At 42.5% G+C, this 25,086-nt stretch overlaps 10 protein-coding genes across 10 annotated transcripts; 7 read left to right on the top strand and 3 right to left on the bottom strand.

The window, feature by feature from the left end:
• The first annotated feature begins 2 nt into the window (after window positions 1-2).
• On the top strand, window positions 3-1,438 carry V2V93DRAFT_388645 (chaperonin 10-like protein). The gene is made up of 2 exons (XM_066912336.1): window positions 3-91; window positions 150-1,438. The coding sequence occupies exons 1-2, from the start codon at window positions 37-39 to the stop codon at window positions 1,226-1,228; spliced, it is 1,134 nt and encodes a 377-aa protein (XP_066763519.1). The 5' UTR covers window positions 3-36; the 3' UTR covers window positions 1,229-1,438.
• Window positions 1,439-1,568: 130 nt separating this feature from the next.
• On the top strand, window positions 1,569-4,043 carry V2V93DRAFT_375544 (P-loop containing nucleoside triphosphate hydrolase protein). The gene is made up of 3 exons (XM_066911519.1): window positions 1,569-1,921; window positions 2,032-3,633; window positions 3,694-4,043. The coding sequence occupies exons 1-3, from the start codon at window positions 1,807-1,809 to the stop codon at window positions 3,921-3,923; spliced, it is 1,947 nt and encodes a 648-aa protein (XP_066763518.1). The 5' UTR covers window positions 1,569-1,806; the 3' UTR covers window positions 3,924-4,043.
• Window positions 3,963-9,027, bottom strand: V2V93DRAFT_339731 (peptidase family C50-domain-containing protein). The gene is made up of 6 exons (XM_066907781.1): window positions 8,495-9,027; window positions 7,725-8,431; window positions 7,369-7,670; window positions 6,924-7,312; window positions 5,721-6,867; window positions 3,963-5,662 (listed from the first exon to the last, which is right to left on the bottom strand). Exons 1-6 carry the CDS (start codon window positions 8,783-8,785, stop codon window positions 4,080-4,082), a joined length of 4,419 nt encoding a protein of 1,472 aa, XP_066763517.1. The 5' UTR covers window positions 8,786-9,027; the 3' UTR covers window positions 3,963-4,079.
• Window positions 9,028-9,149: 122 nt separating this feature from the next.
• Window positions 9,150-10,473, top strand: V2V93DRAFT_407477 (trimeric LpxA-like protein). Its single transcript, XM_066912685.1, has 3 exons — window positions 9,150-9,515; window positions 9,574-9,788; window positions 9,852-10,473. The coding sequence occupies exons 1-3, from the start codon at window positions 9,477-9,479 to the stop codon at window positions 10,231-10,233; spliced, it is 636 nt and encodes a 211-aa protein (XP_066763516.1). The 5' UTR covers window positions 9,150-9,476; the 3' UTR covers window positions 10,234-10,473.
• V2V93DRAFT_93562 (ML domain-containing protein) lies at window positions 10,456-11,615 on the top strand. The gene is made up of 2 exons (XM_066912828.1): window positions 10,456-11,117; window positions 11,184-11,615. The coding sequence occupies exons 1-2, from the start codon at window positions 10,677-10,679 to the stop codon at window positions 11,271-11,273; spliced, it is 531 nt and encodes a 176-aa protein (XP_066763515.1). The 5' UTR covers window positions 10,456-10,676; the 3' UTR covers window positions 11,274-11,615.
• Window positions 11,616-11,650: 35 nt separating this feature from the next.
• Window positions 11,651-13,057, bottom strand: V2V93DRAFT_339722 (PQ loop repeat family protein). Its single transcript, XM_066907780.1, has 2 exons — window positions 12,791-13,057; window positions 11,651-12,734 (listed from the first exon to the last, which is right to left on the bottom strand). Exons 1-2 carry the CDS (start codon window positions 12,937-12,939, stop codon window positions 11,957-11,959), a joined length of 927 nt encoding a protein of 308 aa, XP_066763514.1. The 5' UTR covers window positions 12,940-13,057; the 3' UTR covers window positions 11,651-11,956.
• Window positions 13,058-13,814: 757 nt separating this feature from the next.
• Window positions 13,815-14,885, top strand: V2V93DRAFT_382619 (uncharacterized protein; the record flags this gene model as incomplete). Its single annotated transcript, XM_066912161.1, has 5 exons — window positions 13,815-13,856; window positions 13,920-14,075; window positions 14,147-14,250; window positions 14,322-14,638; window positions 14,695-14,885. 5 exons carry the CDS (start codon window positions 13,815-13,817, stop codon window positions 14,883-14,885), a joined length of 810 nt encoding a protein of 269 aa, XP_066763513.1.
• A 1,611-nt stretch (window positions 14,886-16,496) lies between these two features.
• V2V93DRAFT_375523 (ribosomal protein P1) lies at window positions 16,497-17,239 on the bottom strand. Its single transcript, XM_066911518.1, has 4 exons — window positions 17,167-17,239; window positions 16,967-17,055; window positions 16,719-16,905; window positions 16,497-16,657 (listed from the first exon to the last, which is right to left on the bottom strand). Exons 1-4 carry the CDS (start codon window positions 17,189-17,191, stop codon window positions 16,638-16,640), a joined length of 321 nt encoding a protein of 106 aa, XP_066763512.1. The 5' UTR covers window positions 17,192-17,239; the 3' UTR covers window positions 16,497-16,637.
• Window positions 17,240-17,466: 227 nt separating this feature from the next.
• Window positions 17,467-19,361, top strand: V2V93DRAFT_350725 (uncharacterized protein; the record flags this gene model as incomplete). The annotated part of the gene is made up of 3 exons (XM_066907971.1): window positions 17,467-17,866; window positions 17,927-19,104; window positions 19,147-19,361. Exons 2-3 carry the CDS (start codon window positions 17,946-17,948, stop codon window positions 19,359-19,361), a joined length of 1,374 nt encoding a protein of 457 aa, XP_066763511.1. The 5' UTR covers window positions 17,467-17,866; window positions 17,927-17,945.
• A 678-nt stretch (window positions 19,362-20,039) lies between these two features.
• V2V93DRAFT_375520 (uncharacterized protein) lies at window positions 20,040-25,025 on the top strand. The gene is made up of 3 exons (XM_066911517.1): window positions 20,040-21,186; window positions 21,254-22,663; window positions 22,726-25,025. The coding sequence occupies exons 1-3, from the start codon at window positions 20,243-20,245 to the stop codon at window positions 24,818-24,820; spliced, it is 4,449 nt and encodes a 1,482-aa protein (XP_066763510.1). The 5' UTR covers window positions 20,040-20,242; the 3' UTR covers window positions 24,821-25,025.
• The last annotated feature ends 61 nt before the right edge of the window (window positions 25,026-25,086 follow it).

Here is a 25,086-nt window from a genome sequence, read left to right as displayed (position 1 = left end):
CAGTTTTTTACGTCACCTTTCTTCCCGCAATCCTCAATGTCGACTATCGGAAAGACCATCACCTGCAAAGCTGCTATTGCCTGGGGCCCTGGTATGTTGTCCTCTCCTTCTTCTCTACAGTTATATTGCAGCGCTAATTGAGACTCCAGGCGAGGAGCTCTCTGTCGAGGACGTTGAGGTCTTGCCGCCTCGCGCACACGAGGTGCGCATCCAGATCTACTACACCGGTGTCTGCCACACCGACGCCTACACTCTCTCGGGCAAGGACCCCGAGGGTGCCTTCCCTGTAGTTCTCGGACATGAGGGTGCCGGAATTGTCGAGTCCGTTGGCGAAGGTGTAACCTCCGTCAAGCCTGGTGATCACGTCGTTGCTTTGTACACTCCCGAGTGTGGTGAGTGCAAATTCTGCAAGTCCGGCAAGACCAACCTTTGTGGAAAGATCCGTGCTACTCAGGGCCAGGGTCTTATGCCAGACGGAACTACTCGATTCCGTGCTCGCGGCAAAGACCTCTTGCACTTCATGGGAACATCTACCTTCTCTCAGTATACCGTCGTTGCCGACATCTCTGTCGTAGCTGTGACACCGGAGGCACCCATGGACCGCACCTGTCTTTTGGGATGCGGTATTACTACTGGATACGGAGCAGCTACCATCACTGCCAAGATCAATCCCGGCGATAACGTTGCCATCTTCGGTGCGGGTTGTGTTGGTCTTTCTGTTATCCAGGGTGCTGTTCAGAAGAAGGCTGGAAAGATCATTGTCGTTGATGTTAATGATTCAAAAGAGGAGTGGGCTAAGAAGTTTGGCGCAACTGACTTTGTCAACCCCACCAAGTTGTCCAAGTCGGTCACCGAGGAGCTAATTGCTATGACTGACGGTGGTCTCGACTACACTTTTGACTGCACTGGTAATGTGCAGGTCATGCGTGCTGCTCTTGAGTCCTGCCACAAAGGTTGGGGTGAATGCATCATCATTGGTGTTGCCGCTGCAGGCCAGGAGATTTCTACTCGTCCCTTCCAGCTCGTTACTGGCCGTGTGTGGAGAGGATGCGCTTTTGGCGGAGTGAAGGGCCGTTCTCAACTCCCCAGTCTCGTCAAAGATTATATGGAGGATAAGCTCAAAGTTGATGAGTTCATTACCCACCGCTTCCCTCTTGGTGAAATCAACACCGCTTTTGCTACTATGAAGCAAGGTGACTGTATTCGTGCCGTTGTCACCCTTGAGTGATTCTAGCGTTTGACGATTCTTTTTGGAATTTCACAATGCACGGATCAAGTGCTGAGTTTTTGAGTGATGAGGTAACGAAGTCTTCTGTGAAATCTTTATTATGCTGATAGTTGCTGTGTATAATGATGTTGTATTATAATATTTAAAAAACACGGCCCATTGCACTTTGTATGCCGATGACGTAATATACTCCGATGACGTAATGTTTGACTAAGACTTCTCACTTTTGAAATGTAAGTTTATTTATCTAATGACGTATTGCCCGCTACCTCTAGAACAAACTCGTAAGTCTAAACAGCACCTAGCTACGCAGAAATACTATTTGTTGTAAGATTTGAACGTTTAACCGTTGAACGACGATATTTCAGACAAAATTTCGTAGTCTCTTATGACATTTAAATTCTACCGAGTATCTAAAACCACTTTTTTAAACCCCATGGTTGTTTGTTTTGGTATCAGTAGTCAAGCCAAGCCGCACGGTTGACAAACGGCTTTCCTTTGTTTACATTTACACATACTAAGTAAACACAGTCCAATATCATTCTTCAAAAGGAACTCGCTTGCCCAGTATCTAAGAAATGACTACCTCCAGCGATTCAACCACTAAGAAATATTATTTGAGGCCGCCTCAGTCTTCAGCAAATGCTACTGCTACCATTTCGCCCGCTGGCTCCGGCTCAAGCTCTTCTGCAGGTATTTTTGACTCCCGCTTTCGTTAGTGTGATGAAGGCGAGATTCTGTGAAGAATCTGAAATATCAAGACATAATCCTTCTGTAAAATAGATGTACTAACGTCTCTGAAGTCATCCATTCGCCGAGTAGGACCACAAAGATAGCGGCCAGTCCCCAAATGCAGCCTACTCATTTGGTTTCTAGACCTCGTTCTCCGTTACGTCGGCCTACTTCATTGTCGACTTTGAAAGAAGGCCGCACTAATAATCAAATTGTTGATAGCAGTAACGTCGAAAGCAAGCCGGTAACGCGGCTCCTTTCTACTGCCGCGTTACCGGATAGAAGCCCAACTGGGTCGCCATTTCAGCGGACCCCATCTTTGGCACCCGTGAGATCTCTCTCTTCAAAGATCTCGACGGACTCTATTTCATCCGGTCAAGGGAACGTTAAGGTTCTTGTCCGTGCTCGTCCTTTTTTACAGCGTGAGATCGCGGCAGGCAGTCCCTGCCTACTATCTATGAACTCGGATACCGGGACCACAACTCTTCATTCGGAAGAGTTTCCTGGCGCCAGCTCCACTTTAGATGGTTTTCCTTTGCAAAATCGGACTAAGGGGCCCAGGGAATTTGTATTTGACGAATCCCTTTGGTCAGTAGATGAATCAACAAAGAATCCCTTTGTTGGACAAGAACAGCTCTACGCGACGACTGGAAAGGAGTTTTTGGATCATAGCTTTAGCGGGTACAATACTTGCATATTTGCGTATGGGCAAACTGGTTCTGGAAAGTCGTATACTATGATAGGTACAGAAAAGGATCCTGGGATCATTCCCCAAACCTGCTATGATTTGTTTCAACGGGTCAAGCGGATGACAACACGAACGACGGCATTTACGGTGAAGGTGACATTTTTCGAGATATACAACGAAAACGTATATGATCTCTTAGCACCGAGAACCACAACCAGCCAACCTGTGCCTTTGAAGGTGCGAGAATCGCCTGTAGATGGCCCTTATGTGAAGGATCTCTCCTCTCATGCTGTTCATGATTTCCGGGAAGTGGAAGAGCTACTCAAGATCGGAAACAAGCAGCGGGCGACGGCAGCGACAAATATGAATTCTTCCTCTAGCCGATCACACGCTGTTTTTACGTTAAACCTGAAAAAAATAGAAAGCGATCCTGTTTTGGATGAGACTACTGAGGAAATGAACTCCCGCGTCAGATTTGTAGATCTTGCGGGATCGGAGCGAGCAAATTCCACCGGTGCCAGCGGAAGCCGCCTTCGTGAAGGAGCAAATATTAATCGAAGCTTGACCACTCTAGGGCGTGTAATCAACATCCTTTCCGAGTCAGCACTCTCAAGCAAGAAGAAAGATCTGGTCCCATATCGAGATTCAACCTTAACGTGGCTTTTGAAAGACAGCTTAGGAGGTAATAGCAAAACGGCGATGATTGCTTGTATTAGTCCATGCGATTATGATGAGACTCTTTCGACTTTGCGGTATGCTAGTCAGGCAAAGCACATTCGCACGCGTGCGGTCGTTAACCAAGATATTATTTCAGCTGCTGAGCGCGACCAAAAATTAATTGAGATGCAAGATACAATCACTAAACTTCAGGACAGCCTGGCTGCTACCACAAACTCACAAAAACAGCAATCCGATACTCAAATGCAAGAACTGGAAAAATTTCGTAAGGTAATTCAGTTTTATGAAGACCGGGCAGAAATTGAGGGTAAGTGCAAACTAGATTTATTTTCTCTTTATATTAGCACAAACACTAAAGATCATGCAGAATCTAAGAGACGCGCAATCCTTCAAGAGAATGATGCTCTTAAGATCCACAACAGATTGATGACTGGCCATGTCAAGGAAATTAAGCAGCAGTCGCCCTTTGTATACTTGCCCACGAACTTGGCGGACGAATGGGCCTTGCTATTGAGTGACGTGGCTAGTTTCCGGGATGGTCTAGCTCTGGAATCGGCTCGTTTTATTGGTCGGCCTCAGGTAGTTCAATCAAACTGATTGGATATACTTAGTACTGTTTTTGATATGATAATGAAGCTGTATTACGAATTGTTTACTATAGTATTACAACACATTTCAAAATAATCAAATATACATCTCTGATATGAAACATGCAAACTTTTGCGTGACTATAAATTCAATCCCCAGAACTCTTCAAGACAAATGCAAAGGTATTCCATATATGACTGGGGCCGCCCCATTTAGGTATTTAAGAATACACGAATCTCTAGAACTTGCAATGGCGGCACCTAAATGTACTCCCTTAAATTCACAACCTGAATCAGAGTCATCTGATACTTCTCCGTAAAGACCCCACTTTTGCAACATGTCGTCGGAAAACTTGTCAATGTCTTTATCAGTCACATCCCATAAATTGGCAACTAGCATTGGACATCCTCCAATCAAATAGTTAAGTGGAGTTCCCCATGGCTCAAACTCTCCAGAATCATGTAGTAAACCGGAACTGCAACCAAGTAAGAACGTCGCCGCACATTGCTTCAGGTTTTTCACAGATGATGCCCTGATATATTGCTCTCCTCCGCCATGACCAAAATATAGCAATATTTCTTTGGTTTCTAGCATTTCTTTCAATTCTTCTTCTGCTGGAGGTCGCTCAACAACGCAATTCCATCCTGTCAGATTCTTTAACTTTGAGCTAAACATGGTCTGCGTATTTACCAAATCTGCTGAAGGATTTAATACATAAGCTCCATTTAAGCTACTTATACTTCTCAGTTCAGCGTCTTGTCCGGAGCTTTGTGTCACTAATAACTCGCGCAGAAGGGCAAGGGACGGTAAGCGAGACACAGATTTTCCTCGCAAGCAAGGAAGCGATTCCCAAGGGAACATTTGCACAGTTTGATCAAGAATCAGCACTAAATGATCAAGCTTATAATCCTCATCCAACGAATTGTAATACATGTGTATGACTTCCTGTATATCAACAGTGATTTGGTCCATATCCAATTCGTCATAGGCGTTACACTCGCCATGAAACTGCAAAATGTCAAGAACAAAATAGATAAGATCTTCAAGGAGCTCAGAATTATCTGATAGATCTGGCTCTCCAACCCTTAAAAATAGTTCTAACACTCTTGGATCAACCTTTACCTCAGTAGACTTAGTTTTGGCAGCTCCACTTCGAGTTCTGGCAGATCTGCGAGTTGGAAGGTGCTTTGCTAAAACAGATAGAAAAGAGGTATGAAACTTGCCCAACAAGTCACGATCAAATCTACTGTCGCACAAAATGCCGCGAAATCCTCCTAGCCAGCAATATTCCATATTAACAAGAAGTTCTTGTAGGCGCTGATCAAGTTCACGTCGTTCTGCCCACCATTGCTGCTTGCGAGCTTTGCCACCTTGCAGTAATTCCTTGGATGCTTTCGCAGTTGCGTTGCTTTTGGTAATTATATCAGTCAACTCTGCTTTCGCATCTTGAAAAGAAAATGAGTCCTCGTCAACATCGCGACTGCAATGTCGATTCAGTGGTAGTCGTAACAAAAATGGACTCTCATGTGCTTGATATCGTGATACAATGAGATCTCCAGATGTTTCGCATAGCCCAATAGATACAGCTGCCCATGAATCAGGAATGATATCGACATATTCTTGTTGGAAAGTGTTGAGATCGAGTACGTTGGATAGAGAGTGATCAATGTGAAAGGAGCTTGTTGAAGGGAATGAGCTCTCATCTACTGCAGTGACATCCTTGTGTAGAGATAATCCTCTAGATAATTCTATCGATATGAAGTCAGCTTTATGCTATTGCGATCATAATATAAATCAAATACTTACCAAAAAAATAGTTGGCGGCAGGATTGGATGCTGTTCCATCAGGTGCTTCTATCGCAGACTGCAACAGTAGCACTAATCCAGCTTGAGTAGCAACCAATCGTTTTTCATATGCTGAACATATTTTAGATGCAAAAAAGTAACTGTCGAGAATGAGCTGTCTGGATTGCAATAGTGCCTTTTGTGCCTCCTTAAGTCCCTTCTTCTTTTGATCAGATTTGGATTTTCTTCCATGCGTAGTTGAGACTACAGTGGCTCGACTGCGCGAGGAGGCGGTTGCGCTCGGAATCGCAATCGCAGAATCCTGAAGCACTCCAAATACTGGATCGCTTCGCAACAAGCTCTCAAATACAGCAAAATGATAGCGACTCTCCGCCGAACTTTGAACTGCCCGATCATGCAAGAGAAATGAGCTGAATTTGGCTGCTCTTGTCAAATTATTGTCGGCATCCGTCCAATTCTCCTGGTTGATCAACTGGTCCGCATGAGAGCGCAAGATTTCGGCTTCCAGTCTACGAATCCCAAAGTATTGGTCGGCGTCTTTCAGAGGTTTGGAAGCTGACTTAATTCCTTTCGAGTCCAGAGATAAAGTCGAAAATATATCTGCTAGATCAGAAGCATTCTCGGAGATAATCTGACCGTCTGTTGTTGCGTCTTTTATCATACTCATAGCTGACACATATGTTTCTATCGCGTCCTCGACGCGGTTTATACTAATGTAATAGCGTGCCAAAATATATTTGACTTGCAATGCATGCAAGTAAGTAATGTGCGGTGGATTTTTATAGCTCATTTCGACAAGTATAGCCGGCTCCACCTTTGATACCTTGCCGCTCCGAATGAAGAAGTTAGCTAACACCGCTTGGAAATAATTAGCATAAATAATGGACTGTGCTGATTGGGCTAGCTTTATTGTCTGGGTAATGTAAAACTCAGTCTCCCTAATCATTCCCTGCAAGTCGTATAGTGTGAATAGCTGCTGATAGCATTCTAGTAACAGATGCGCAAATGCCCAAACTTTGCAATTAGTGTAGCAAAGAATATCAGAATCATATTTGCCGTCAGTCGAGTTTTTTAGCGCACTGACAATTGAGCGATTAAGTAACTTTACTGACGTTTTGGCGTATGCAATAGCCTCCTGATAGCGGCCCTAAATTGTCCTTGGTTAGTATATTTATAATCTTGCAAATTAGAGACCCTACGAACATTTTCTTTCAACAACTTAGATAAAGATAAATCGATCTGGGCGGTAACATCGGCAGCCGCGTTGGCTTTCTGTAAATACTCTTGAAGCAGTAGGGCACGATTTTTGGCGCTATCCAAATTGCCATTAGAAAGTAGATGGTTTATCTCCGTCAAGTACAATAGAGTATGTTCCTCAGACGAGGAGTCAAATCTGTTGATCGACGAACGAGCCGTTTGTAACATGTCAAACGCTGCTCCTGTACAGCCAAGACGTAAATAAGCTTGGTTCAGTCTGATATAACACCACCAAGTAAGTTGAGAATTTATAACATCAGCTTTGCGCATGCAATGCAAAACTGTTATTAAAGAGGTAGTATCACCTCTGACGCATAAGAAATCGCTAAGAATTCCTGTCAGAGTATTTGTTAGTCAAATTCTGTGATGCTTATTACCGCAGATAACTTACGCAGGTTCGCTAGTAGGGCTGATCTATCCACTATTTTCTTATCCACATGTTCAGACTCAATTATTCGCGACCATATTGAGATTGCATTATTTAGCATCGGGCATTCTGGCTCTGAGTTTTGATACTCTAGTATTGATTGGTAAAGAAGCATAGTAGCCACAATGTCCTCAGCAAACATTGCCAATCCCTCATCTTCGCCATAGTTTTCGTTATCAAAAATTTTGAGACAGTCTGATATCATAGCTAATGTCTCTGTTTTGTTTTCCTGTCGAATACGGCAAGGCAGGATCAGGAGCATAGATCTAGAAAAAATTAGCTTCTTTAAGTATGCTAACTTGCAATAACCGAATATTTACCTGGCCATTCTGATAGGGTGTTTATCCAGGTACAAAGCAATAGCTCGCTGAACAAGTAGCTCCGCCACCGGACCTGCCCGAGATTTGCGACTGCCAAATAATATTTTAGCCAACCATTCGACCGCAATCCCTCTGCAAAGTAATGGTAAATCAGCAAAATCGATACACGGACTAGGAGATAGCTTGACATGATTTAGAGCGCTGGCCAGAGTCATCATTAAACGATCGATATCTTTGAATTTAGAAGCAGTGACTGCAATGGATTCAGTATGGGACATCTCACTGATTTTCGAAGCGTTCAAAAGTATTGATTTAGAAATAGTCTCCTGAAGCAATGCAACAGCTTCTGTAAATCTACCAAGTTCTATATAGGCGATACTGAGTCGTTCCAGCTTCTTAACAAACGGCGCGATCGCAGCGATCTCAAACTCTTTCAGCGTTGGCCGCTGAAGATCAATTGAGTGTTTCCATGCTATTGTTGCTTCATTATTACATCCTGATTTCCACAGGTTTATGCCGTAGTTAAAGTAAGCATTTGCAACAAAAGTGGTATACTTTTCATCTTGCAGGATCTCGCATACAGTGCCGCACTTCTTAAGATTGGCGTCGACTGACTTATCCTGCACGTCCTGCACTATAAATTTGACCAGAGCAATGCAGTTCTCGAGTATTCGGCTAGCAACTTTGCAAAACACCATGAGAGTGGCCTAGAAATTGTCTTAGTACTAATTCATGCAATAGAATCTCTACTGGCTTGAGAGTATTCCCACCTGTTTACGATAATAAATGACAAAGTCAAGTAGTCCGAATATTAAATCTTTACTACCTTCTCCAAGTAGTTTATAAGCAGTTCGACGTAAAACATCCACGTCGACAAGCAGTCTCTCAAAATCTGACTGAATTAAAGGATCATCAAGCAAAATTCGAGAGAGAAATTCATCCAAGTTTGCAAGGACTTGTTTGCTCTCCAGAACTGTCTTTATGTGTGCAACGTAGTGAACAGCTCTGTTATATCCGCCCAGTCCAAAGTCGGATCCAGAAAACTGAGATGCACGCACCATATCTGTAACAAATCAGCAGCAATTTGAGACCTGGCTATTAGTTGCTTACCGTAAAAGCGCTGATATCTGCTGCTCTATTGATACTGTCCCCGTGCAGAGTCCAGTTACAATATTAGCTGTCGGGATCTATATAGCGAGATATAATAATTTAAACACTATTGCTCCATGACAAAATGCATTCGCAGAAAGATAAGCAATTGATCTTTCCAAAGTACGTTGATTGAGGTGCCTGTTCTCGCTCAGGTTCTGTTTGTGTAAAAGTAGTCCCAAAATGATCTTTTGTAAATATTTACATTTATACCCTAACCCTCAAAATTAAGTATTACGCAAATCGAATATTAGATATGATACTGCTTCAGCTGCACTGGTATTATAATTAATTGCTCGTTAATAAAATTACAATGCTAGTGTGAGTTTCTATTAATTTTTGATTTCCGTCGGAATTATGTTTTTGAGATATCCATCCATAATTCTGGCTGCTTACTAAAGCCACCTGTGAAACAACCTAATTGCTCCTCTCTTCGTCTTGTCCACGCGTAAAATCCGACCTCACCTACGCAGGTCCTTCACCCTATGCCTCATCTATACGAGATTCGGTAGTAGAGTGATTATTTGAATGACTGCAAGTTTTTTTTGACTCACTGTCAACTGTTGTCTTTTCTTCTCGGTTCGACGCCGGACTGCAAACTCAATGGCTCATAGGCAGACACGCGCTGGATATATCGAAACCGTAGGTATTTGATTCAAGTCATTGTTGACAGACCATGATTACTAATGACTAATAACAGGAATCTGGAAACAGAATTTCTCGCAATGCGGTTATTGCTGGATCACAGCATATTCTTATGGGAGGAAGATCAACAGTGTTGCCTGAATGCGTTATTAGAGGAGACTTGAAGCGTGTATCAACGAGTGCCTCATCTTCGGCATCAGTGAGTATTGGACGCTATGCTTTTTTGGATAAGCAGGTATTACTTCGGCCTCCTTTCAAAATTTATAAGGGGTATGCCACCCAGATGTTTTTATTTCAATCTATTTCTTTTTCTGGCTTACGCGGTTTTTTTAGAGCTCTTACATATTATCCAGTACAGATTGGTAATTTTGTATCAATAGGCAGCGGCACTGTTGTTGAGGCAGCCTCTCTAGGATCATACATCATGATAGGAAAGAACTGCATAGTTGATAAATTTGCAATCATTAAGGACTGTGTTGTTGTACGTGATGGGGCGGTAATCCCGTCGACAGTCTGTATTCCCCCGTTTTCAATTGTTTCTGGAAATCCAGCTACTGTAGTAGCAACACTTCCAGAGTCGGCAGCTGATTTCTTGGAGCGATATTCGCGCCAGCTCTATGCACTTCATGGACAAATGCTGAATGCCGACTGTATCACTGAAATTATGTCGTCGGTTTTCGATGATCAAATCGACACCGAGGTCAACTTTGAATAGAAACTTGTGTACTGACTCTGCTATGCAAGTCAGTATACTGTTGAGCAACAGGCTTTGCGCAGTCTAATGATTGCATTCGAACACGCATATATATTAAATAGGTTGCGAAGGAATGTGGCTTTTATTTGCTATTTACATTTACTTCGAGACAGAATAAGTGCCGGCCGTGCCAGCAGGTCCAAGCCGTGATCCACAGCATGTTGGTTTTTTCATTATTCAAATAAAGTCCACCATCTCTATAACGAATGACGTAGTATAATGGCGTGCGCTGGTTTAGTATGGTACAAGACCCTTATTTATCATTTGGCTGCAGCTTATCGCAGACTAAGGTTTAGGGTTGTGTCTGTGCCTCAGACTGGGCCGTATCCATCAGTTTTGTCACGAAGAGCGAGTAACTTGCCACCCCTTCTTCAGCTTTTCGCATACTATAGCACCTACAAACAATGAAGTTCTCGCTTCTTTCTGCGTTTGCTGCCTTGGCACTCTCAGTACATGCTGTCTCGGTTCAGCAGGCGCCTCTGCCGTTCGAGCTCATGTCTGCAGAGCCTCTGGGAAGCGCTCCGACTAAGCCGGTCCCGGGACAGTCTCCCATGCTGATTTGCGACTTGGATGCTCCGCAGCTACTTGAGATCACCTACTTGAAAATCAACCCAAATCCTCCTAAAAAGGGCGCTGATTTGTTCATAGAGGGCGAAGGGTTCCTTGCCGAGACGATCACTGAGGGTGCCTTCGTCGAGGTCGAGGTTCGCTACGGCTTCATCCGTCTCGTCAAGGAGACTATTGACCTTTGCGAGCAGCTAGGAAAGGCTGACAAGTCGTGCCCATTGGACCGCGGTGTTATCAAATTTGCAAAGTCGGTCGAGCTTCCTGGCGAGATTCCTCCTGTGAGTATTTCATTTTTGGCTATACTAATGAGTGTTGCGGTATACTGACACGGTTTGAAATTCAAGGGAAAATACAATGTTATCGCCCGAGCATACAAGGAGGACTATACCGAAATTACCTGCCTCACCGCGCAAGTCGAGTTTGCTAAGGCGTAAAGTCAAAAAGACTAAAATGAATATTCCAAATCGTTACGTTATGGTCTTGAGGAATTTTGGTGCGCGTGTGACAAACGCTATAAATTTATTTCTTCTTGCCCATGGATTTTGAAATTCTTTGAAACTGAACTGTCTTTTTTTGTTTTGCTGTCGCTAACTGGAGTCTATGGATTTTTCGCAGATAAAGGCTGTCTATGTATAATGATGTTGCGCCTAGTATGTGTGTGTGTGTGTGTGTGTGTGTGTGTGTGTGTGTGTTTTTCTTATTAATTTGAGTCTTTTTGGGTTGTGGAGCAGGGTTGGTGTTTTCAAGATGTCAGATTGTCAGTAGATGTATACGCATATATATAATTCAATTTTATATCAAATTTGGGAGGTATCACTGCTTCTGTTCTTTCACAATGTGATTGTATCATATAATTGAGCAAGAGCTTTGGAAGTTAATAGATTCACCATTGATTCTAAAGAAATAAATGACCACGTTCAAATAGGTGATATTACAAAACAAAAGGAAAAAAAATATCTATTGGAAATGAAATTATGAAATTTCATGCGTGAAAGAAAACTTGCAACCTGTGTAAGCCATCAGAAAAGCCAAATTATGATACAAAAATGCCGAATCAAAACCAAAACAAAAACAAAAACAAAACTCGAAACAAAATATGATAACCAATCAATTTCTATTAATCGCTTTCAGAAAGAGCACTCTCGTTATTTAATGGAATACCAAGCACGTTCTTCCGTCTCTCTCTATAAATGTAAAATTGCGTAAAAATGATAGCATCCTGACTGACTGTACCAAGTGATCCTAAAAGCCACGACATATTTAACACAATATAACGAGATTCAGTGCTAAACAGTAAAATCTGCGCTGCATATGTGATATTTCCGCAAGTAGAAAAGATGAAAAAAAGAAGTGAGAGACCATACACAGACTGTTTGCGATAATTTTGGATAATCTGTGGAATACGCGCAGTAAGATAGAGCATCGCAGACATGTATCCCAAAACCTGAGGACCTAAGGCAATCGGACTATCGATGTCAGAGTTACCAGTCTCGTCGTTGTCCTTGGGACTGCCCGAAAAAAGAAATCCGATGGTGCCAATAAGTAACACTCCCAATACAGGCAAGCAATATCTGATCCAGACGCTAGATTTGGATTTTGAAGTCCTAGGTTCGTCGATCTCAGATTCCACCAAAGGTACATTATCCAAAGACTCGGCATCGTTCATGCCAGAAAGTAGCTGAGGGCCAGTCGCCGAGCTGGGCTCGGCATGACGCTCAGGTGTGTAAAAGAAGCGATAGTAAATCGCAGAAGAAAGCTCAAAAGCATCTGCAAAACAGAACCAGACCGCAAGTAAAACCACGTTCGGCAATAGATCTGCCCAAAGTGCGCCCATCAGATTTGCAATATCTCCCAAGAACCATACGATCAGAAACACCAACGACACGCCCTCTGATCTGGAAACATCGTTAGCTGATCCGCATTCACAAGTAATATGTTGAAAAATACACACGATTTCAGTTTCCATTGATCAATAAGCTGGGGAACCAGGAGCACGACCCAACATGCTATACTAGTAGTTCCACAGATGCCAGACAGAGCTAAACGAAACAAGTTTTCATTGCTGATGGTGTCTTTGGCGGTGTTAATAAACACCTGCATAGCTCCGTTTCTGTAGATAGCTGCTTCTAAATAACACAGATACAGCTAATATTTGAAAAATGCTGATTCTAGATATATAACTGAACAGCACGAGTCGGTGCGAATGTGGCGTGCAAAATTATTATACGCGTGTGCTTCCACTTAAACCATCTCACGTGACTTCTCATAAAGGCATACCTACTTAGTTCAATCGTGTGAACGGGAACTGGATAGGTGCGCGCCCATTTATGAAAAGGCCCATTAATGACGCAAATAAAATCCCTTTCTATTTTGTGCACTGTCAGACACGGTTGATCGTCAAAGGAGTTGTCGCCAACCTGGCGGTCGGCTATGTTGGGTCATCAAATAATCGTGAAGCGACATGCATCGCACTTAAGTAAAGGACTTTCTATAACGACGTTTCTGCCCTGAGATATTCTTGTGTTCTTGAACTACTCTGTTTTTCTAAGAATGCTGTACGTAGTAGTAGTAGGCTCGTCCAGTCCGTTTTGCTCGTTATCTCTCGACTCCAAGTTGCCAAGTTATCTTGTGCACCTGTTCCTACTCTTCTTTCTTTCCTTGCCTTTTCTTGCCAAGCGCGTAAAAAGGGCCGTGGCACAAGTATTAATAATGAATGCATTTCTAAGCATGTCTCACCCGTTTATCTTTCTGCTTTTAGACAGACGGAGAATTTAAAGTATTGGTAACAAAGTGATTGTTTGATTCATAATTGTTTCAGTAAGCGTATGATTTGTAATAGTGTGAATCTCTGAATTTGTAATCGACAAAGGCGAGTAGACAGATTTAGAGTCGAGTCGATATAAGAATAAATAACCAACCCAATAACTAACAATTATTTTACGATATATCTACGCTTTATTGTATAAACCGTCACAATGTCTTCCTGGGTTATTACCGGAGTCTCGCGTGGCCTTGGCGTACGCTCTCATCCCTATCATGATAGATAAGACTCGTGAAACTAATACACACACTTGATCTAGTTCGAGCTCGTCCGCCAGCTCTCTGAAGACCCGTCTAATACCATTTTCGGCCTCGTCCGCGATAAAGCTGCTGTCGAGTCTAAAGTTGCCGTTGAAATCGGCCGGAAAAATATCCATATCATTCAGGCTGATACTACGGATCCAATTGCATTAGAGGTACGCTAACGAAGTCCGCTTATGAACAATAAGTTAAAGCGAAAGTCAAAACTGACCTGAAGAGTTTGTAGAAAGCTGCTCAGTATGTTGCTGAGAAAACCAATGGCACCCTTGATTATGTCATGGCCAATGCGGCGCTTCAAGCTAAGACTGCTTTGGTTGGCTTTGATACTTTGTAAGTTTTAGGCAGAGTCCCCAGAATTTTTGGGATCTCTAGATGATTTAGGATTAATTATTCCTCCACAGAAGCCGCGATCCAAAAGGTCTCGAAGAAGATTTGATCGAACACTTCCGAGTCAATACTATCGGTCCAGTCCATCTTTTCAATGCTTTTATGCCTTTGATTCTGAAAGGTCATGCGAAGAAAGTGATTGCCATCTCCTCGGGTATGTCTGACCCTGAGATGACACTCAAAGCCGATATCTACCAAGCCACGTCCTATGCAATGAGCAAGTCGGCTCTCAATATGGCCATTGCCAAGTTCAGCGCCTTGTACCGTGAGAAAGGCGTCCTCTGCATGGCTATATGCCCTGGTGCCGTAGACACCGGCATTCTTGACATTCGTATGTTTTTGTCTTCACAACTGAAATGGAATGCTTGTCACTAACGTTTATGATAGAAACGGAGGCGGACGGCCAGTTGGCTATGGCTATGTTCGCGAAGTTTAAGCAATATTCGCCCACCTTCGAAGGCCTTGGTAGCGCAGAAGACAGTATTAAATCGGTCTTAGCTCTCGTGAATAAGGCTAGCGTTGACGGTGGTTATGCAGGTGTTTTTCTCTCTCATACAGAGTCAAAGCCGTACCTCTAGAGCTATATAGTTATTATATGTCTTAGAATATATCGATAAACGCAGGCGGATATTTTAGGCATCCTCTCGTCGATCCCTCGTATATTGTTGGCTAGTGAGCGATATGGTTGCCCACTGCATTCAAGCACGGTCTGCAGGTGAAACTTGAGGGTGCGCAAGAGAGACGTCCGAGATTCGATCTTATCCTCTGCGCAGTTTCTGTTTCGTCAAGAATATGCCTACACGTTCTTACCTTATTGCCCGGTCTGTAAAAACTCTGCCAGCTGTTTAATTCAGAGTTGCAGTAAAAAACGCTGCTTTAATATATACTGGCTGTTAGGAGATATCGCTCACTACACCAATGGAGTTTCCGTCTCCTTCATATATATTGAAAATAAAGAATGTAAACACTCCACGGTTAGTATATCTAACATCGACCACTTTGTTTGAAGAGGAGGTTATTGTACGCGAGATACTTACTCGGATACGCGAGGGTTTCCTTGTCAGTTCAGTGATGGGAAAGATATGGGCGGTTGACCTCGGACGACAAACTTTGTTAAGCGACAGCCACAACTTCGTACGCGAGCCTCGTACAAGATCCAAAGTTAATTGGCACGTGATTTAAGCTTACACAAACCACAATCGCGAAACATGGCATCGCCGAGTCGGACATATAACGAAACACATACCACCTTCGACATTTCACATACCAAGAGGCATTTGCTATTACGTACCCTACACGTGTATTACATACTGGTCTGCTAGTATTTCTAAACATAAACCTTATAAACAGCTTTACTCGTTGCCTATACCTAGCCAACCCTTCATAAAGATTTGCAGGATTACCTACCAATCTAGGAAAGGGTACATCAGCGTACGATAACAGTTTGGTTTCTGTGGACTGTTATACTAAATTTTCAACCTTTGATCCCGCTACTAAAACAGTTGCTGCAGCAAAATTGGCCAGACTATTTTACGTTCGCATCAAGACCAGATAATAATACCGACTTTAAAGTGTAAGTGGCTAAAAAACAGCTCTTACATTTCCAATCAGTACGGCAAAAAGGGAAGAACTCTGAGATACAGCTATACGATCACAACAAAAGCTCTACAACATAAGACAGAGTCCTAAGACTTTCGCATAGAATAAAATAGTAGGGCTGTCTACGAATCATCTACCAACGATAGAAAGACGAAAGCTTGATCTCACCTTGATCGTTGAAAGGCTTTAAAGGAAGCGAGGGTAACGGTAAAGGTAAATGAAAAAAATAAAAGAAAATCAAACTAAGATAGAAAAAAGGAAAGGGAAGTGAAGGTGAGGGAGAGGATGTCGACGACAGGTTTCTATTCTCTCCCAACTCCTTCATTTCATTTACTACGCTTTAACTCTCACAAACAGCAATTGCCATTTACATTCAGCCACCTTCTTATTAATGACCCAATGTATTGTGAATATTGGTGGCAATCCTAAAATCTGTCTGGGAATTGTACACCAAATGTAGTATAGTGATTCAAAAATATGGACTAAGGTGGGATCTTTCTGAATCGGACGTACTTAAGTACGTGCTTGGTTACAAGTTCAAATTACAAAAGTACAGTAATATTCTACAATACGAGTAGCCCTCAGCAATCAGGAGACAAATAAAGGCTCTTCAAAATAGCTAGAATAGCTCAATTCGGTCGGTCATACGCCGCAAGATACTGAATTGATATATACAAATACAACTATCCTTTTATCGTATTTCAAAACTCAAAGCACACAAAAGACATCGTTTAGTCGAATAGTCCGAATCCTGCAAATAATCAAGTTAGTATTATAATTCAAGTAACCTCAAATGTAGAAAGTTCACATACCCATATCGTCATCAGACTCCTCCTTCTCCTCCTCCTTCTCCTCAGCGACTTCCTCAGCGGCGACCTCGGCAGTGGCACCACCGGTGGCACCACCAGCGGCGGGAGCAGATCCAACGGAGCCGACGTTAGTGAGCAGGTCCTTAATGTCCTTTCCCTCGAGGGCCTTAGCGAAAAGGCTAGCCCAGATCTAATATTTGAGTCAATAACAGCAATCAAACAGACAAACTGCGCCATGTTGAATAACGTACAGGCTCGACCTCAACACCAGCGGCCTTAGTCAGCGACAGAAGCTTGTCGGACGAGATCTCGATCTCAGCATCAGCGAGGATGAGAGCAGCTATTTAACCAGAATTAGTACGTGTTTTTGTAGCGGGATTCCAGGATTAGTTCGGTTTGATAGTGACATAACAAAAATAATTCCGGAAACAACACAGACAGCAAAACTAACCGTATGAAATGGCGGTCTCGGACATTATGAATAGTATGTATGTGGTGATGTAGGGATTGTCTGTGAATCTTTGAATGAATCAAGGTGAATACTGGGCGATGATGTTCTCGGACACTCACCAACGCGGCGCGTCTATTTCGCAGTCACATAACTTTATGTTAGGGCTCAGCCCTATTATCATTATATAATATAGGGTTGGGGTAAGTTTGTGGCACTGGCATAAGTGTGCCGTTGTCAAGTGCATTCTGGTAGAGATTTTCAGCCCGACCTTGCCACCACTTAAGCTTATTCTCTTCACATCCTCTCCTTCCTATTTTTCTTCCTCTTCCTCTTCCTCTTCTTCTTGCGTGGTCTTTCGACCGTCAGCAATTCCAGCTTGCCTCTTCTTTCTTTTCCGGCACTTCTTCATTGAACGTCGTCGGTCTTCGGTCTCGCTCGGACTCTCTCCGCTTAATACATGGAGCAGCTTTTATAAGACTGCCTAGTCGTCAGCTCCGTTTCCACATCGTTGCTACTCTAGCAACGTCTCGTGGCTCTTCTTGCGTTTCGCTTCGGTTTTTTTAGATACGCCTGTTTCCTGGTTTACTGGCCGATAAATGTATTAGCTTTGCGGATTTTGCGTGTCATTCATCCAGTGCTTTGTTGCACTTCCCCCTAGTTGGACTTTTATCCTCTTCTTTCCTCTTCTATACCGCATTAGGTGTGTATTGATTCTTCTTTTTCTTTTCTTTGAGTACACTGTAGTCTGACTTGAAAGTAGTGACGCTTGCACTCTCGACATGGTTGCCACATTTGCCGCACCTGGTGCTTTTTGCATTTCGGAACCAACCAGTCATGCCGACTACTACTTCCCTGTCTCGCACCAGCGAGCCCATCTACCTTATCCTCAGCTCGGAGTTCATCCACCTCCTATAATGGCCCCGTATTCCAACTGCGGTGTTGCCTCCCAAGTACCATTGGTGACTGCCGCACAGTATACCGCCTTGAAGCTGCAACGACCTCTTAGCCAGGTAAACGCCGACCAGTATTCTTCCTGGTTTGGTCAGCAAAAAAAGGGGATTTCTGATATTTCAAATGCCTTCCACAACGCGCAGCAGTGGGGTCAAGATGTCAGCCAGCACAAGCCTGATGAAGACTCGTGGGGCAGACGTGCTGTACAGCGTCCAGCCGCCCCTTCAAAAAAGCAATCACCGTATAATGACTCTGGTTATGACTCTGGTTATTCTATTTCTTCTCAGCGCAGTGCCGAGATGGGTTTGCAGAGGCCACTCAGCTTTGAGGAGATAAAAAATGTGGCGCCGGCTCCAGAGACAAGGACTGGTGGTGTTTCTTCTAAGCTGGATTACAGCATAGACATAATGGCTGAGTTTTTGTGCTCCATGTCATCTACCATTATGGGTTTCAAGAGTCCTCCATCGACGGCTTTGATCAAGTTCACTCATCAGCTTCTCTCTTCAACACGGCTACCCGGATCGACAATCATCCTGGCGCTCGTCTATTTGAGCAAGAGATGTGGTCTGCAAATGCCTTCTTCAACCGATCACTCGGCGCAGTATCATCTGCTAATTGTTTCGTTGATTTTGGCCAACAAATTCAACGATGATAATACCTTTACCAACAAATCGTGGGGTGAAGTGACAGGATTGCCCATCAACGAGCTCACTAAGGTTGAGTCGGCGTGGTTGAAACTGATTGACTGGCAGTTGAATCTTCATGAAGATGACATTATTGTCTGGAATAAATGGAATAGCTACTGGTTTGAGTACTCTGCGCATGCTTCTGAAAAATCAGCTGCCTGTGTTTCTCAGATCTCGCCCTCAGTTCGTTCTCAGGTCTCGCCTCTGCACTCTCAGCCCTCTGCTGATACTTGGTTTGATCATAGATATAGCCAAGATTCTCTGTCGCAGCACCGACCTGGCTATCATAATAGTCAATATAGTAACTGTGCGGGTGCGCAGGCTCCTTATCGTTACTTCCAAGGCTCGTACTATGCGCCACAGCAGCAACAGTTTCAGTTGCAGCACCAGCACCAGCAACATCAACAACACCAGCAGCACCAGCAATTTCTTATGCACCAAGCTCCTCATATGCATCGCGGCCTAGTGTCTAGCTACTCAGCCCATTGCAACTGCAATTATTGTGTTTTCGAGCCTATAATTCCGACATGGGCTGGGCCTGCTGCTGCTGCCTGTTGATTAAGCTGGTGCCTCTAGTTTGTGATTACTCGCTTTCCAAAAAAAAAATCGTTTCTCCGTCTTGACTTGCGTTTCGAGCTATTATAAAAAAATTTCAGTTCCTTTTTTTCACGTGCTTCATATACAATAGTATATTACTGTTTATTTTTTGTTTTTGTTCTTTGGATGATATTTGGGGATACTCCTCTTTGATTATGCTTTCAAGCACTTTTATGAATTTTTTCTTTTTTTACCTCACACTTTTGGATTTCTATTGGTTTTTGTTATATTGATATTTGTTTTAAAAAGTTTGGGTTGCGAAATAATTGTGATTTTCATTTGATTAAAGGATACGACGTATGGTTTTGTGTTTTTTTTTAATTTTTTTTCCAGGTCGAAGAGGTGAGGACAAAGATTATTTTAATTTTGTCGTCTTTTATTGTTTTTTTTCTCGATATTGGACGGAATGGGTATAGGTTGGGTTATATTTTTATCACATTGTAGATGCGATACTATTGTTATCATTTTCTACATTTATTTTATGGACATAATTTTGAGCAATTACCATCTATCCGATAACCAAAATAAATCTATTCCGTAGTTTATGTTAGATATGGCAAGCTATAGGAATATAGTGAGATGAAGTATTCGTAAACTTCATAGCTGGCGATGAGTGCGGCTTAAAAATTTTTGATTCGAAGTAGCAGTAGCATTTATACTATTCATTTCATAAATCTGATTTTCAATTCTTATACCAAAATAAAAGACAATTTATTGATACTACTATGAAGGTATTTTTGTCCTAAGATTTCGCGCTCGATGACAGTGACGAACAGCAACTTGGAAGATCAGATCATACATCCAAGTCAAATAGGAGAATTCTATCGATCTCTCAGTCAACAATGCCTTCTTCCTCAGATTTGATTACTATTATTAAATGCTTGTCACAGAATGAATGCCTAGACCTTGCTGTAAGGCTTAGCTCAAATCTCGATATTTGCAGTGATAATGAGCTAGGAGATACAGTTACATGTGTTATTGTGCTATTCAGTCAATTTCGAAATAAGGCAGAAAATAATCTAGTAACAGATGACATTAAAACAAAAAGTTCGATTGTGCAAAAAAATCTATTTAATTTCTCGCAAGATTTTGTTTACGAGAATGGCAATTCGAAAATAGAAGCTGCTTCGAGAATTACTCGCGAGCTTCCAGAAACAATTGGAAAGCAACTAGTCTTACGGTGCAATGAAGCGCTTGCTTCAATCGCGTGGGATACATTGGATGCGCTGTCTACAGATGATTTATCTTTTGATAAAGCATCTGAGGCTTTTATTTCTCAGCTATTATTGTCACTAAATACCACCAGAGATTCCAGTACGTCCGGCAAGACATATGAGCTTTCTTCCGCGTTTCATTACTTGGACGACCTCTTTTTTGACGCGAAATTTGTTAAACTTGACGAAGGTGTCTTACAAGATATTTCGACATTAATATATGTCTTTCAATATGTGACCAATAAAACAATTGCACGAAGCGCTAGTCGACTACTGTTAACCTCTCAGATACTGAATAACTTTCTAAGCCAAAAGTCGGTTCCGATTTTAATCTCCGGCCTGTCGCTTCACATGGCTACTTATTCGACACAGGCCTTTTATTTTCTGACGGCAGTGGTTGAGCAAAGTACTTTTACCGAAACGGAAAAATTTCAAGATCTGATCGCTACACCGTCATACTGGACTGATTTGGCCGATAATCTAATGGATGGATCGCCAGAGCGACGCAAATTATGTCTCTTTATAATGGAAGAGAGTCTCAATCTAATTTCTTGTGATGTGAATATCCCTGGGTATGTTTCTGTTTATTGATCACAGTGATTGCTTCATCTTTAATTCTTTCTGACTGGTTATTAAAAGAGTTCTGGTATTTACTACGAACAGACGTTCTCAACTTCTACGCCTCTGGTCCAAATTTTTCACTCTGGCAAAAATAATCGCTATTGACGCCTCTCTGCATCAGGCACGAGCTTCTCTGACAGACTTGCTTTATCTTTTATCCGAGCCCAAATCGCAGAATGAGCCAACTATCCCGATCATGTGGAGCATGGCTTTGATTCGCCTAGGGCTAAACTCTTCTTTATCGTCAGTCAGAATTGAGGTTGCAAAGTTTATACTGAATCTGTCGTCAACTCAACTGCATGCATTTCAGGACTCTTACTTTGAATTAGTTGATATTCTTTTTGCTTTTATCGGTCAAGCGTCATTTTTTACTACCGATATTTTTGGTAATCAGAAACATTACTGTGCACATGGAGAACTTATAAGTAATTTTGTTTTCCGTCTTTTACTTGCATTTGAGAAACCCGTTCCTATTATAAACAGCACTCTTGATGTAATCGCTCAGGATGGCGGGAAAAAGAAATTTGAGGCTCTACTTGTATATACGCTACGTGGAATTCACTCTTTTTGCCACGACAGACAAGCTAAACCTCGCGTCGAAGATAGTCTTGGAGAAAGCACCAATTCAAGACTGTGCAAGCTTTTATTGTTGAAGTTTGAGAACGCTACTCTAAAGCGTGCTGTAACCCTATATGTCAGCAAGATCCGATTATTGATGTGTGATAAACGCATATCTCCGAAACAGTTTACGAGAACTGCGTTAGAGAGTTATGAGAGCGCAAGCGAAGCAGTCACTAACAGCATTGAGTGGCTCGCACCTCAGCTCATCGAGTCTTTCAAAGAAATGGTAGAAACTGAGCTGAAGGAATATGTGCAGGCCAAAGCGCCGGATTCTAAATACGATGAAATTAAGTTCTACTGCAGAATTTATTTACTATTGAACAAAACAATACCCATTGCTCTATTTGACGCTATTAATGATTGCTCCTATTCGCGTGAGCTCCAATACTGTCTTGGCTCTCTAGTTCCTGTCATCACACTGCGTGATGTTGAAGATGTAAATAAGCATTTTTTCATTTCGCAAAAGTCATCTCTAGTCTCAGAGATACTTTACAATGCTATTGTTAATATCGATTCTCCTACTCTGGATTTATGGATCAAGGCTGTATGCCAAGATTACGATGCTGACTGTGGAAAAGAATCATGCCAGCTGGCAAACACTCTGTGTGGACTTCTTATGAATGCTTTAACGACGCAGTTTGCAGACGCAAACAAGACCTACAAGGCAGCACGAGCGCTGTCGGCACTTTCTTTACTTTCAGACTCTGATGATTCTCCTATCGGCTCGTTTTCACCGGAATTCGTAGAGGGATTAGCTTCTGTATTGACAGCTCATGGGTCGATCTCACTCGGAAATGTTCACCAAAGGTAAATGCCCTGCTTAGTTATAGTGTTATTGTCACGCGAGTATCTAACAAGAAATCCTTTAGTCGTGAGTTGGCTGGAAATTTCAACAGCCTCTGCAAATCGGTGTTTTCATTATGTAAAAAACGAATGTCTTTTGAGTACAATAGCGATTTATTCTACCCTATAGTGACTGCTATTGGAGAAATAATTCACAACACGCATTCTGCAGATAATCTCATGTTATACTGCCAGTTTATCAAGGCATTACTTGATTCTTCCGAGTTATCAGCTGCTCTTTTAACTAATATTTTTGAAATCAATCTGCAGATCTGGGAGACTATTGCTGGAAGTAACTCGTCTGCTATACATCAGTCAATAGGAGTCACAATTATTGAGATTTTATTTCATTCAAAGATAATGGCCCATGCATCAGCTAGTGAAAAGTTGGGAGACCAGCTTGCATATATCGCATCTCAGATTGTACCGATGGGTTATGCCAGACGGCTTGTTCTACCCACTTTGGCATCTCATTTCCATGAATTTTTGAATTCATATCCCGACAAGTTTATTTCTGAGAAATGGATTGCTTCTATTTTAGTCGATATCTACTGTATCCAACAAAACCGCGACAATCTGTTCGTAATCGACGAGTCGATTGTGGAGATATGCATTGCAGATGGATTGGTGATTGATGCCGGCACTCCGGAAGCGACTAGCAAAGCTCATGTTATCACAATTTTAGGACATGCCGCTATTTCGCAGTCGTTTGGAATAGCCGTGCTTGACGCGATCGATGCCGCCTCACCTCCTTTGTTTGCGCCGGATGCCGGAGAGGCAGCAGCTTCGGAACTGCAGCGAGTTCATCTATCAGAACTTTTGCTATTGGTGGCAGATTTTATTCCGGAAATTGAACAGATTGATTACATAAACCGTATACTTGAATTACTTCGTTCGGAGTTTAGCCCGCGGGTTCGGACTTCTTTGGAGTGGACAATTGCACGATTGATTTACAGAGATAGCAAAAATAAGGGACTATTGGATTCTGCTGTCTGGTATCCTCTCAGTGTTGCGGAAGATAGGCCAAGATATCTAGATAGTATTCTGACAATTGCCGTTCTTATTGCTCGAGCAAACTTTACCGATAAAAATGCAGACGAGGCACTCACTATCTTAAACAAGTTGTGTCCTATCTTGATTGCCTTCGCGACCACCAACAGAGCCGTTCTTCGTCATGGTGCAACATCTTTACTGTTGGGGATTAAGAGGATCGTGATGGAATCACCACTACCAGAGAGCATCAAGACGATTGTCCAGACTCTAGAGCAGCATGTGCTGGCTAGTCCATCATTTGGGACGTTTAAGTATGGCGAGGATATTCTTTGGGATATTAATGCCGATTTCAGTATTTTGTCAGTATCTGGAGCTGTTTCGGCCTCTGTAAGCGACCAAGTGAAGCTGCCCCGATATGAACTTAGCTACGAGTTGCTAGTTATGTCGTCATTTAATAATGATGCTATGCGTGTTCCAAAGTTTTCCGAGAAACAAATCTTAGCTGCTGCTGTCAAAACAAATGTGAATCAGAATACAAAGCATTTGGCTAAACTTGCGCTCACTCAGATCTCAACTACAGCCGACAATATTTCTACGACAACCAGTACCTTGCAGACTAAATCCAACACGAGAATTTCAACACCTCGCCCTGTACGGTCTACCAAGGGGCGAATGATTGTTCTTGCCTCACTTGTTGACAAAGCGCCGAATCTGGGAGGAATCTGTCGACTGGCAGATGTTCTTGGTGCGGAACTTTTATGTATTCCAGACATGAACTTTGCTAAAAACAAGGAGTTCCAAGCGGTTGCGGTCACGGCTGACAGATGGATGCCCATGAAAGAAGTCGATGTTGCGTCGATTTCTAAATATCTCCAAGAATGCCGCGCTGATGGTTACAAGATATGGGGAATGGAGCAAACAGACGATAGCGTAGTTCTTACTGCTGAGCTGAAATTTCCAGAGAAAGTTGTATTAATTCTCGGTAAAGAAAAAGAAGGGATTCCGCCAGAATTACTGCGTGAACTGGATTGCGCGGTTGAGATTAAGCAGACTGGCGTCGTGCGAAGTATGAATATACAGACGGCTACTGCTGTAGTTGTCCATGCATATTCTATGCAGCACTGCTGAAGCGACCGAATTGCATTATAGATAATGTCGCATAGATGGCCGTGCCTGATATGTACAATAAAGCCACAATCGAACGAATAATAACTAGGCTTACTAGCAGTTACAAATTGGACCAAATCGTATGTTGGGTTTGACATCATATATTTTACAGTACATATTTACAGATAATCTCATAATGCTATGTAGCCTTCCATGCATAAAAAAACTCCGTAATTCTGATTCATAAAAACCCTTCTTTGCCCGCAAACTGACTTGTCTCGAAAAGC

This window comes from Kockiozyma suomiensis, assembly GCF_038497685.1.
Source record: "Kockiozyma suomiensis strain NRRL Y-17356 unplaced genomic scaffold V2V93scaffold_16, whole genome shotgun sequence".
NCBI lineage: Eukaryota > Fungi > Ascomycota > Lipomycetes > Lipomycetales > Lipomycetaceae > Kockiozyma > Kockiozyma suomiensis.
This window is presented reverse-complemented; position numbering and strand designations above follow the sequence as displayed.